At 45.5% G+C, this 11,718-nt stretch overlaps 1 protein-coding gene across 2 annotated transcripts in view; it reads right to left on the reverse strand.

Moving 5' to 3' along the window:
- Positions 1 to 11,626, reverse strand: part of Tent4b (terminal nucleotidyltransferase 4B) — a 64,677-nt gene extending 53,051 nt beyond the window's left edge. For both annotated transcript variants that reach the window (XM_028755520.1, XM_028755519.1), the window contains exon 1: positions 10,999 to 11,626. In XM_028755520.1, coding sequence (XP_028611353.1) covers positions 10,999 to 11,597 — 599 coding nt within the window. In that variant the 5' untranslated portion in view covers positions 11,598 to 11,626. The remainder of the gene's footprint in view (positions 1 to 10,998) is intronic.
- Positions 11,627 to 11,718: the final 92 nt, after the last annotated feature.

Raw genomic sequence — 11,718 nt, forward strand, 5'->3', positions numbered from 1 at the left:
AAGGAAGGAAGGAAGGAAGGAAGGAAGGAAGGAAGGAAGGAAGGAAGGAAGGAAGGAAGGCAGGCAGGCAGGCAGGCAGGCAGGCAGGCAGAGCAGGCTAAGGAAATGGTTCGGTGGTTAGTGCTTGTCCCACAACTGTAAGGACAAGTTCAGATCCTCAGAGCCTATGCAAATGCCAGGTGGGCATGTGGCCTGCCTATAATTACAGAGATGCCAGAGGCAAGGGATGGCCCAAGCAAGCTGGCTAGTGAGACTAGTAGTCTCATCAGCAAGCTAAGAGCTTGTCTGAGAGATCCTGCACCAAGAATGTGGAAGTGACTGAGGATGAGTCTCAACATTGGCTTCAGGCCTCCATATATATGCACACTCGTCATAGACACACATACATATTCATATATACAATATGCATGAAAATGGTGAAAAGGGAAAAAAACAAGAATAACATCAATCTAGTCATGGGGATAGAGCTCTCATATCTTAATATTTATTTATTATTAATTTACTTCATCTTGAGACAAGGCCTTGGGCTGGGATGTATCTCAGTGACAAGCATGCTTGCCTAACATGTATGAGATTGTAGGTTTGGCCACTGGAAAACGCCTAAAAGTCAGCGTTCTACCATGAAACCTAGATTCACCTTGAATGCACCACCTTCCTGTCTCAGCCACCCCACTCCTGGCTGTCTTGTCTAATCATCTCTTATAGACCCCACCTCTCAACATTGATGCATTCAGATTATACTTCCAGCACATGAAAGAAATCAGAACCACAAATTAAATTGCTATCACTATTTGTCTACTAGAATGGAAAAAAGCCAAAGCAATAACCTAGGGGAAGAAATGAAATAACAAGAAACCCCATTTTCTGTTTTATGAATGCAAAATCATGCAGCCACTTTAGAAGACCCCTTGGCAGTATTTTTACAAACCATATAATGTAGCAATTGTGTTCCCTGGTGTTTATCCAAAGGTGCTAGAAGTATGGCCACATGAAAACTTGCACATGGAAGTTTACAGCAGCTTTGTGCACAAATGCCAAACTTGGAAGCAACACACCATTGTCCAGTAGGTGAATGGATAAACAAACCAGCATATCTATACCACGGAGTATTACTCAGCACTACAAAATCAGCTACACCAAGCCAGGAAAACACATAAAGGATCTCAAAAGCAGGCTACCAAGTGAAAGGTAACAGAAAAGACTTAATGATGGAGACTTAGACTATAGCCCAGGGTGTGGCAAACTGAAAAGACACAGAAAGGACAGGTGCTTGCCAGCTGTTCAGGAAGAAGAGAAAAGGGGGGATGAATAGGTAGATGAACGAGAACTGGGTGGACAACAGAATCATCTTGTCACAGACTGCCCAAGCTCTAGGCTCTGTAACACCAAGAGTGAATCCTACTGCCAAACTTGACCACTTAACTGCACCTGGTCCCTCAAGTTCATCTCTGTACTCAAGACATTAGTAATGGGGAAACTAGGAGCAGGGGACATATGGAAACTGAACTTCCTACTCGCTTTTTCCATAAACCTAAAACTGTTTTTCAAAACTCACTGAAGTACATATACCTTGAGGAAGAGACAAAAAGGAAGAGAACTTCTTTATTTAGGCTGTAAGAGCACGTGACAGCCATCTTGCCCATGACTGACTGCTGCCTCCCCGAATTACTCCTGAGGAAGCTAAAGCTGATCTAGGGCTAGGGCAGAGTCCTAAGTCTTGCTCTCCATGGCACCCTGCTGTCAATCATCTTGCTCTACTGTTATAAGTGGTATCCCTTTTAAGTGTCTGAGGTGGAATGGGTCATCTCACAACCTTATGTCTATCAGCCTGAAAACAAGAATGATTTGCTCCAAGATTAAAAACATTAGCACAGACAAGGACAAACAATCTAAGGCTAATTTGAAAGGAAAAACAAAACAAAAACAAAAAAAAAATACTGTTCCTGAATACAGACTTACGGCTGTGTGAACTTTGTCTCCTGAGCCCAAGCTCATGGGTCACAGATCTCACACGGCTTCCCTTGGCTGCCACAGATCAAAAGCCGAGACAGGGTGGCAACGGGCAAAGGGCTCTCATGCAATTTCTAACCATAGACAAAAGGCCTAGTACAGTTCATTGTGAGAACTTCCTTCTCTTTTCACATGGACAGACACACAGACCCTCACACACACACACAACCCACGCCCATCTCTCCTTTCCATGGTGGTCCTTACTTCTCCCACCCCATCCTCACTCAAGCTCTATTCCAACAGAGAACTGTGTCCTCATGACCAGAGGGAGCCAAGGAAGGAGCCCCCCTCTTAGAAGTACCAGCTAATAAGGGAAAGGGATCCAAGCAGAATATGAGGTTACAATCCTAGTGTTTGATACTGTCAGGCAAATATCATTAATGGCTACCTACATCACAAGGGCTACTCAGATTTGGCCTTTAAGTGGTGGTTGTTTATTGAGACAGGGTCTCTCTGGGCTTGAACTCAGAGAGATCCATTGCCTGCCTCCATCCACAGTGGATCTAAGGTACATACCACCACACTCAGCTGGTGTTGGATACTGGCTGGGACTGGAGTTTTGGCCAATTATGAGCCACTATGTAGATGCTGGAAATTGTACCTAGGTCTTTAGAAGAGCAACCAATGCTCTTAACCACTTAGCCACTCCTCCAGCTATTTCTGTTTTAAAAACATGTATACTCCATCTGTAAGAGGTATTCATGTAAAAAAAAAATCAGAACAGTCTCTAGCTCCAATTATGAATTTAAGGGAACTATCTGACCAAACAAAGCAAAGTGACATAACGTAGACACAATCAGACAAAAGGAGAGAGCAGGAAGTTTAGAGAAGGCTGAGGAGATGGCTTAGTTACTGCCTAAGCATGAGAATCTAAATTCAGACCCCTAGCATACATGTGAAAGCCACATGTGACCCTACATACATGTCTGCAACTCCTGTGCTGACAGGAGAGAAGAAGACCGGTCCCAGAGCTTTTCAGCCAGCCAGACTAACCAAAAACACAGGGCACTATGTGTCCTCTCTGGCTTCTGCATGTGCACACACAGGCACACATGTCCAAATATATAAACACACACACAAAACACATCCAAAAATCTCAACTAAAACAAAGAAAAAAGTAACCTAATTTCTTTAACAAAGTTAATAAAGAGGGAAACAGATGGCAGAGAAACCTATAGATTAAAAGATTTAAATAGCAGAGAAAGAACCATATTTGGATCATGCTTTTTGAACAAGCTGTTTTTAAGAGGTTATTATAGGACAATTGGGAGACAAACAGTGGATGTTTCACTGCACTCAATGACTACAGGCAGGCGTGGTAGCCACCATTGGCAAGTCCAACGTTTGGGATGCTGAGGCAGGAGGATCGCCAAATGTTCAAGGCATAGTAAGCTACATAGTGAGACTCTATTTACTTAATTTTTTCCCTCTCTCTTGCTATTACATTTATTACAAAACAAAACAGAACAAAACCCACAACCACTAAAGGTAGTATTGTGGCGTACAACTCAAGTCCCAGATAGTCAGGAAGCCGAAGTGGAGAGACCACCAGTCCCAGTTCAAGGCCAATCTGGGAGACAGACATAGTAAGACACCACTGAGGAGAGAAAGAGGAGTATTTCAAAGACATGCCTCCCTTCCCCCAAAAAACCTAAGCCTTGGGAATTCAGACTTTCTTCAATGCCAGGATAACAGGGGCTTTGTGTATATAAGATTTAAAAACAAACAAACAAACAAACAAACAAAAAACCAAGGTTCTACCACCAAGCTGAGAATTTAGATTCTCAGTCCCAGATAAGACTGAGATGGAAGTAAAGACATGACTTATTAGGCAGGGTTATTATTCCAAGAAGTCTAGTATGATCCCAGCACAAGAAGCTGCCTGGTATAACCTACTAGAAGAGCTATACTACAGCACGCCGGCCACAGCGAGTGCTGGAGAGAGAGTCTGGACCCCTCACACAGGAGCGTGGCATGCTGCAACCAGTGTAGAAAACAGCTTAGTTCCGGTTCTCAGCCTCCATTCCTAGGATGGAGTCTAGGAAGGTGTCCTAGTGACAACAGTGGTTGCTTTGCAAGCACAAGGACCTGAGTTTAGATCTGAAGCTCCTGACTAAGAGGTGGATGGGCCAGTGCCTGTCTGTGATCTCAATGCCAGAGATTGAGAGAGACAGGTGGATCCTGGGCCTAACGGCCAATACAAAATAACCAAGTAATAACCAAAACAGTGCAAGTTCAGAGAAATCCTGTCTCAAAAATTAGGTGGAGAGCAAAAGGAAGACATGTGATGTCGACCTCTGACCTCCAAATGCATGTGGTTACACCACATGTACACACACAAAAGAAGAAAGTATAAAAACTGGTTAGCGGCGTCTTTAAACTAAACATGTACTTACCATATGGTGCTTTTGGGCATTTATTCCCCCAAAATGAAGCCTTATGTTCACATAAAAATATGTACATAAATGTTTATAGCAGCTTTATTTGTAACAGTCAGAAACTGGAAAGCACTTTTCTGGAATATCCTTCAACTAGTACCTCCATACAATGGAGCACTCCTGGGTGACAGAACAACTACTGGCACATGAGACAAGCTGAATGACTTGCAGAGAAATTTCAGTGACAGGAAAACAGCCAAAGTTACAGAAGACAGGATTCCATTTACAGCACATTTTCAAAGGGGCAAATTTACAGAGATGGAGGACAGACTAGTGCTTGTTAAGGGTTAGGGCCGAGAAGGACGTGCCTGACTATGGACATCAGAGAGATCTCCCAGTTGATAGAATAGTTGTCTTTTTTGTTGTTCCCCATGAGGGAAACATGATGAGTATCCAAGATGAACCTAACCTAGTTCAGCATCTTCACTGTGGTGGTGTGTGTGAATCTACAAATGTCAGTACACACTTGCATGGGAAACTGGCAAAATACAAAATGTTACAAATTGTGAAAATATTAGTTTTCTGCATCTGAATTAAACTAGTAATTGAGATGTTACTACAATGAAACTGAGCAAATAAGACTACAATGATCACTCTACTAATTTCTATAACTTCCTACTAATCTATCGATTACCTCAAAACAAAGAAGGAACACAACTACATATGAAGAGGTTAATTATGGTAACAAGTACAACAGTTTTGTTAGTTTTTGAAATGTGGTAATGGTTTCTATTTTCTTGAGCACTTCTGCTTACTAAGCTGATAGAAAAGCAAGCACTTCTGCACTAATTACAAACCACTATTTCAGGAGACCTAAGCTAGAATTCCTCTGTTTTGTTATTAAATACTAATGTGTAGTCTCTGGGCAATAGACAGCATAAATGGTCCCATGTTCAACTTTTTAGGCCCAAAGTTCTTAGTATACAAGTCTTACTTATATCATCAAGCAATCCCTCAGAATTTAAAGGCGATTGTAAATTAATAAAAAGCCTAGCTCAAAGCCATCTTCAAATGTAATATATAACCACTTATAAGAAAATCATTATGTATAACAAATATATACAATGTAACAAATACAAAGCCTTTTTGATGTTCCACAGGTGCTGAGTCCTTAGCAAATAGTCTCAAACTGAAAGAATATTCTACTGTCCTCTCAACTTCTTTGGAGCTATCCAGTCAGCTCTGTAGAAACACACACATATACTAAGAAATGGCCCAACAGTCTTCAAAAGCAGCATCTTTCATGGCCCATTATCCCATTAAGAACACCCCATACCTTGTGTACATGATTTAGTCTAGTGTTCCTGGGTATGATCCTGAAATAGTTTCCACCACTAAACACTACTCTGTCAGTCAGAGCAGAAGAGAAAGCTGTGTGAAATCATACAACAGCCAGCTTCTCTGCATCCCACAGCGAAGGTGCCCACGATTTTGCTCGGCTTCAGCAGGTATAAGAATGCCTACTATTCACTGCTCTCATGTCTACCCCATGTCTACAATTCTCAGATTGTCTGAGAAAGAACTCATCAAGGAAGACAGCCATCTGCCCAGTCCAGTGTCAGCAAGGAGACCTATAGCATTCCTTCCAAGAGCCTTTCTGAGTCCTTGACACTAGGACAGGTAGCTGTTTCACAAAAGCGCCTGAGATGAAGGCCACCCAGTGCACTAGGACCTGACCTCTCCCTCACTAGTCTCACATCCTTTGCCTTCCTCTCTTCTTCTGGTGTCCCTGTCTCTCATGTGGGCCCATGGCAGACTCTAAAAGGCTCTGGGTAATGCTTCCCTTTGCTTCTCAACAGCTAGAGCTGTAACCGGAGTTATAAAGAACTACCTGTGCTTACGATGCCAAGAGAGCCACCACTCACCCATCAGTCACACAAACCCTCACACGAAGCCGTGGCAGGAGAGAAACTCAGTTGGAATTAGTATACTAAACCCTCAGCAATCCTCAACTACGAATTACAGGGAGCATAGAATCCACAATATGATGTCTTCTTGAAAATACATTTCAGTATCCCAATCAGTAAAACTAAAGTGCCAGAAGAGTGTGGTTCACTGAAGAATTACAGTAGGCTGCATGTTCAAACACAGAGAAATTAAACTGAGCACAAAAGGCAGAGATAAAGTCTTCTAACTTCTTTCCTACCAACCTATGTTCATCTGCCTGGCTGTCAGATGCCCAGCAGGAACAGCAATCCCACGGTAATGCACAACAGCAGCACTAAAGCAAGCCACCAGCACTTACACAGTGAACAGTGAGCACCACTACAGGAGAGCACAGCCCTTAGCCTCAACCTTCAAGGTTCTGTAGTTACTAAAGCCCACCACTCAGTCAGGATCCTTTCCTGATCTGCCCTTCCTTCCACTCACATTCTTACCTCCTTAGCTCAAAAACCGATTCCTTAAATTTGTGTTTTCAGGGGCCTGGGGTGCAGCTTGGTGAGAGTTAGGACTCCCTCGCACACTATGGAGCCCGGGTCCACTGCACCAGAACAACCTAAGTATCTAAAAGTGAGGCTGTTTCTTAAGTCTCTTCGGTATCGCTTTTGTGAATTCATAGTAGTCTCTAACATGACTGAGAAAGTTATTTAAGTCCTGACAAACTACAGAGACCTCCAGGGACAGCCACACACTCTCACATCCTCAGGAGGTCAGAAGGTATCAGAAGTGTCTCAACACCAGGTCAGGAGCGAGGGCTCAGAAGCACTAAGTTCCCACGCCTGTAGCTCTATGTATCCTTCCTTCTCTACCACAAACACTGCTAAATCTCTAAGAAAAGGGCATCTGGCTCATTTCCATGGACAAGACACTGCTGGTGGACAGCATCTACAACACAGCCAGCCCTAGAAAAAGGGTACATGAAAACAATTGTAAAAATAAGTAAATAAATGAATTAAAAATAAAAGGAAGCTGGGCCTGGTGGCTCAGGTGTTATCCCTGCCACTCAGGGGAGACTGTGCCAGGAAGGATCAAAACCCACCTGGGCTGCAGAATGTGTTCAAGGCCAGCCTGGGTAACTTAGTGAGACTCTGTCACAAACAATAAAAAAAAAAAGAAGAAAACTCAGATACAGCCCATCCTACTCAGAGGTCCTTGTATAACACACACAGGCCCTGGGTTGGATCTCTGAAATAAACAACAGACAATGCAAATACCTTTTTTGGACTTGGGTTTATGGCTTGGCGGGGGGGGGGGGGGGCTGAAGGGGAAGGGGTTGGGCAAAGGCTGAGAGACAGTAAATCCAGACTAATTTCATTTTGGAAAAAAAAAAACTTTAGGATGAAATTCAAACACTTGTTTCCTTCCTTCTTTCCTTCCTTCCTTCCTTCCTCCTTTCTTCCTTCTTCCTCTTCTTCCTCCTCCTCCTTTTTCCCCTTCTGTGGCACTACTAGAGATTAAACCTAAGGTGCCATACAAGTGATGTACCACTGGGCTACACCCCCAGTCCTAAGTATTGTACTCTACACTGAGAGTATTTCTATCCAGTGAATAGAAGGGAATACATACATAAATCAGGTTAAACAGGATCTCACTCTTGCAAGAACATGAAGCATGTTGAAGAAGAACCAAAAGACTCAAGAACTTGGATATCTTGAGGTGCCAGGTTCAAACTCTAAGTCTTAATGAGCACTCAAGAGTTTAGTCAACCACTGGCCCAAGAGACACAAGACATAAAAGACAGAGTTCTAATGCCATGTCCCAAGTCCCTGTCTGGAAAGTCAACCCCAAAATCCTGGAATGTAATTTGTTCATCAACTAGCACAGTACCAGTTAAATCCCAAGAACATAGAAAATAGTGGTAAGAGTCACACTAAATTTAATGTCAGAACAGTGCTATGCTGTTTTCTCTGAGACTGAAAAATTCAATTCTACAAGGAAGCTCCTTAAACAGGGAGGTAACCAACTCAAAACAGCTTCTGGATGTCCCTGAAATTGACCAGATTCACTAGTCACTCCCTGCAAAAGTAGACAAACAAACAAACAAACAAAGCTGAGAGACCCAGACAGAAGATCAGAGATCAGATGCAAAGACAACTCTGAGACCTGCCCAGCTAGCTACCTGGAAGATGCAGGAACCTGGAAGAGGTTTAGGTACCTAGAAAGGACACTGTCAACCTATTTAACTGCCTGTGGTCTATGCAGTATGCTCCAGGCTCCTAGTTTTGTGAGCTATAACCCATGCTGGATAGGCTTTGGTGATGCAGATGTCTTTGAGTCATTTCTGTTCCTGTAAGGAACCTTTCACCCAAATTCCTTTAAGTAACCCCTCAAAAAGTCACATTTCACCAAGTTTTGGCTTTTATGGTATTCATACTTCGGTCTGTTTTGAGTTCCCTAACTAAGATGAGTAGACATTTATGTTATGTCTCCCCAGGGAAACTTTTGTCACACAATGAATAGCACCATACTGAGGTACACTAAGAAGTCCTACTGTTTAAATACCTATAATTAAAATAGCAAAGCTAGGCTGGCAAAATGGCTCATCAGATAAGAATTGTTTGCCATCAAGCCCTGGTGAGCTAAGTTCAATCTACAAGACCCAGAAGAAGAATGCCAACTCCCAAATAAGTAAATAAGTAAATGAAATTTTTAAAAATAGCTAAACTCCTTTAAAATCTAAGAAATTACACCATGTAGATCAAAAAAGAATCACTGAGAACCCAGAGTCTCTTAGCAAACCTTAGGAACCATTCACTGCCTGACACTAGGAAGCTAACTAACTGCTGCTGTCTTCTTCAGGGAGAAGGAAAGAATACAAGTCTGATGGAGTGATAAGCCGCTTAGCAAGTTTACAATCAGTTTTTTTAAGTAGTAATCCCTCAGGGAAGTGAACATTCCTCCCAAATCCTTCTGAGGGCAATGCAGTATCCAATGCTTCTGCGTGGAACTTTTTCAGGATTAAGGGGCAGCCAGCACTTTGGATTTATAATGTATCTTTTCTAGAAACAGACCAGAGGCCTCAGCAAAATACAGCTAGGGACCTTCCAGGTCCTGTTTGACACTGATGACCTAGCCTAAGCACAGCTCACTCGTGTAAGACAAGACCACCAGAACCCTCAGCATCAAGTTGTTGTCACTAATCCACAGGTTTATGCTTTGCCTTGGGAAGGTTAACAGGATGGAACCACAAAGCTTTAGTAAAAGCCGACGACCATGGAGAGCTCCTCGAAGCTGGGCAAAATGACTGAGCCATGAAGGATCTCCTCTGGAAAATGAGGGCAGCTATGAGGCATTTCTCAGCATCACTCCTGACCCACATGACTGCACTTTTCCATAAAACGTGGGAGTTGGAATAGTAGTATACTGAGCAGACACCAGCCCACTGCAGCAGATGGAACCCACCAACTCATTTTACCAGACCTTCAAAAGGTACACATAACTCTCTCTCCTTGCCAAAACCAGGGCAGAGCTGAATGGGCGAGTCTAAGAAAGTTCACACAGGATTACTAATTCATTTCCTGAGGCTCACTACACATCAGTACCTGAAAACGAGAAACAATTTCAAAGCTGGTTTTCCATACTGGAGCTACACAAGCCACACACCACACTTCTCAGACACACCACACCACGGTCCAAAAGCGTAAGTTTATTAAAAGGGAAAAAAAAAGAAGAAGAAGAAGAAAAAAAGACTCAGTAACCTAATCCAGCCAACACAGGGGCTCTTCCCAAAGGGAAACCAGGCTGGAAACATTCCCGGCTTATGTACATAATTCACTAGGGCTCAGGTAAGATTCCATTTTGTAAGAGCTGAACTTTAAACACAAAGTCACTGGTGGTGCAACATTCACACACGAGCACCAGCACCCCTAAATAAAACCACTGCTACCTCTGCCACAGTGACAACCTCACAGTGAGAAGCCACCGACCATGAACTCCTGCAAAGTTCTGTCAGGGCTCAGAAGAGCTCACCATTTATGACAACCTCAAGTAGCTGTCACTCAGTGCTTTCCGTAGACATCACAAACACTGGATTTTTTTTTTCTTAAGTAAATATAAAAGATGGGCCAAAAGATCACGAGCAGGCAGTGCCTTTCAGGGCTGACAAGATTTTCGTCGTGGATTGGGGGAGGGGAAGGAGCATTCTGGATGTTTCTATTCTTGGCAAGAAGAGCACCTCCTGGTCCTAACCATCGAAAGACACTAAGGCAGAAATGTTCTCAGGAAGTTAACTAGCCCAGTGCTAAGGGGCTTCATCTTGGGGTGTGGTGATGGGGAGCAAGGTGTGGAGGTCAGGAATGGATCAGAAGGCAGGCTGAAGTCTAGAGCACAGAAGGAACCAGTAGAAGGGCAAGTGGGAATCCATCGGGAAGGTGTGGACAGTTAGGAGAGAAGGAAGGTAGACATGACTATGAAAAGGAGAAGATAGCTGAAAGGAATTCCAAAGAAACCTCCACCGAGGCTGATCAAGCTATGAAGGAATGAATGGCCACCGATGCTCTGGAGGCCCCACCGGGGCTCCCCATCCCCCACCCCCACCCCCTGTGGGCGTGTTCCCCGCTCTGCGGGTGTGCCGACCCTCCAAGGCGCAGGCCACGACGCCAGCACTCACCCCACGACTCCCTGGTTGTAGTTCCGTCGCTTCCACGGGGTCCCGCTGTACACGCCCCCGCCGCCGTCCGCCCGGCCGCCCCCGGCCGCGCGCCCTCCGCTGGGCTGCAGCAGGCTGTAGTTGAGTCCGTAGGTGCTGGCCTTGTTGTCACGTTTCCTCTTGTTGCTGCTGCCCGAGGCCGGGTCGGCAGACTCGGAGGCGGGGAGTGCGGCCGCGGGACGCGGGGACGAGGGAGCCGATGGGACCGGCGACGCCGAGGGGCCCGCCGCTGCCCGCCGTGCCCAGGCCGCCGGCTGGTGGTGATTGTTGTTGTTGTTGGTCGTCTCCAGGGGCAGGAAGTCCCGCTGCTCCGCGGGCACGGCGAGGCCGCCCAGTGGGCGCTCCCCCGAGCGGAACATGCCGGCCGGAGCCGGGGCCGTGCCGCCGGGGCTGCCGGGGCCGCTGCCGCTCCCGCCGCTCCCGCTGCTCGCGCCGCTGCTGTGACAGTGGTGGTTGAAGTAGAGGTTCCTCAGCCCCTGGGTCGTCTCCCAGATCTGCATCCACAGACTATTGGACGGTCCGAGCTGCTCTGGCTGGAACCAGGCGATCCTCGGATCCATCAAACGGCGGCGGCCGCTGCCCCCGCCCCTCCCGGCCGCCCGCAGGGCCGCCGCCGCCGCCTCAGGCGCACGCCCGCCCTCGGCCGCCGCCGCCGCTGCCACCCGGGTTCCGCCACGGGCG

This window comes from Grammomys surdaster, unplaced genomic scaffold (genome assembly GCF_004785775.1).
Source record: "Grammomys surdaster isolate TR1022 unplaced genomic scaffold, NIH_TR_1.0 126063, whole genome shotgun sequence".
Classification (NCBI taxonomy): domain Eukaryota; kingdom Metazoa; phylum Chordata; class Mammalia; order Rodentia; family Muridae; genus Grammomys; species Grammomys surdaster.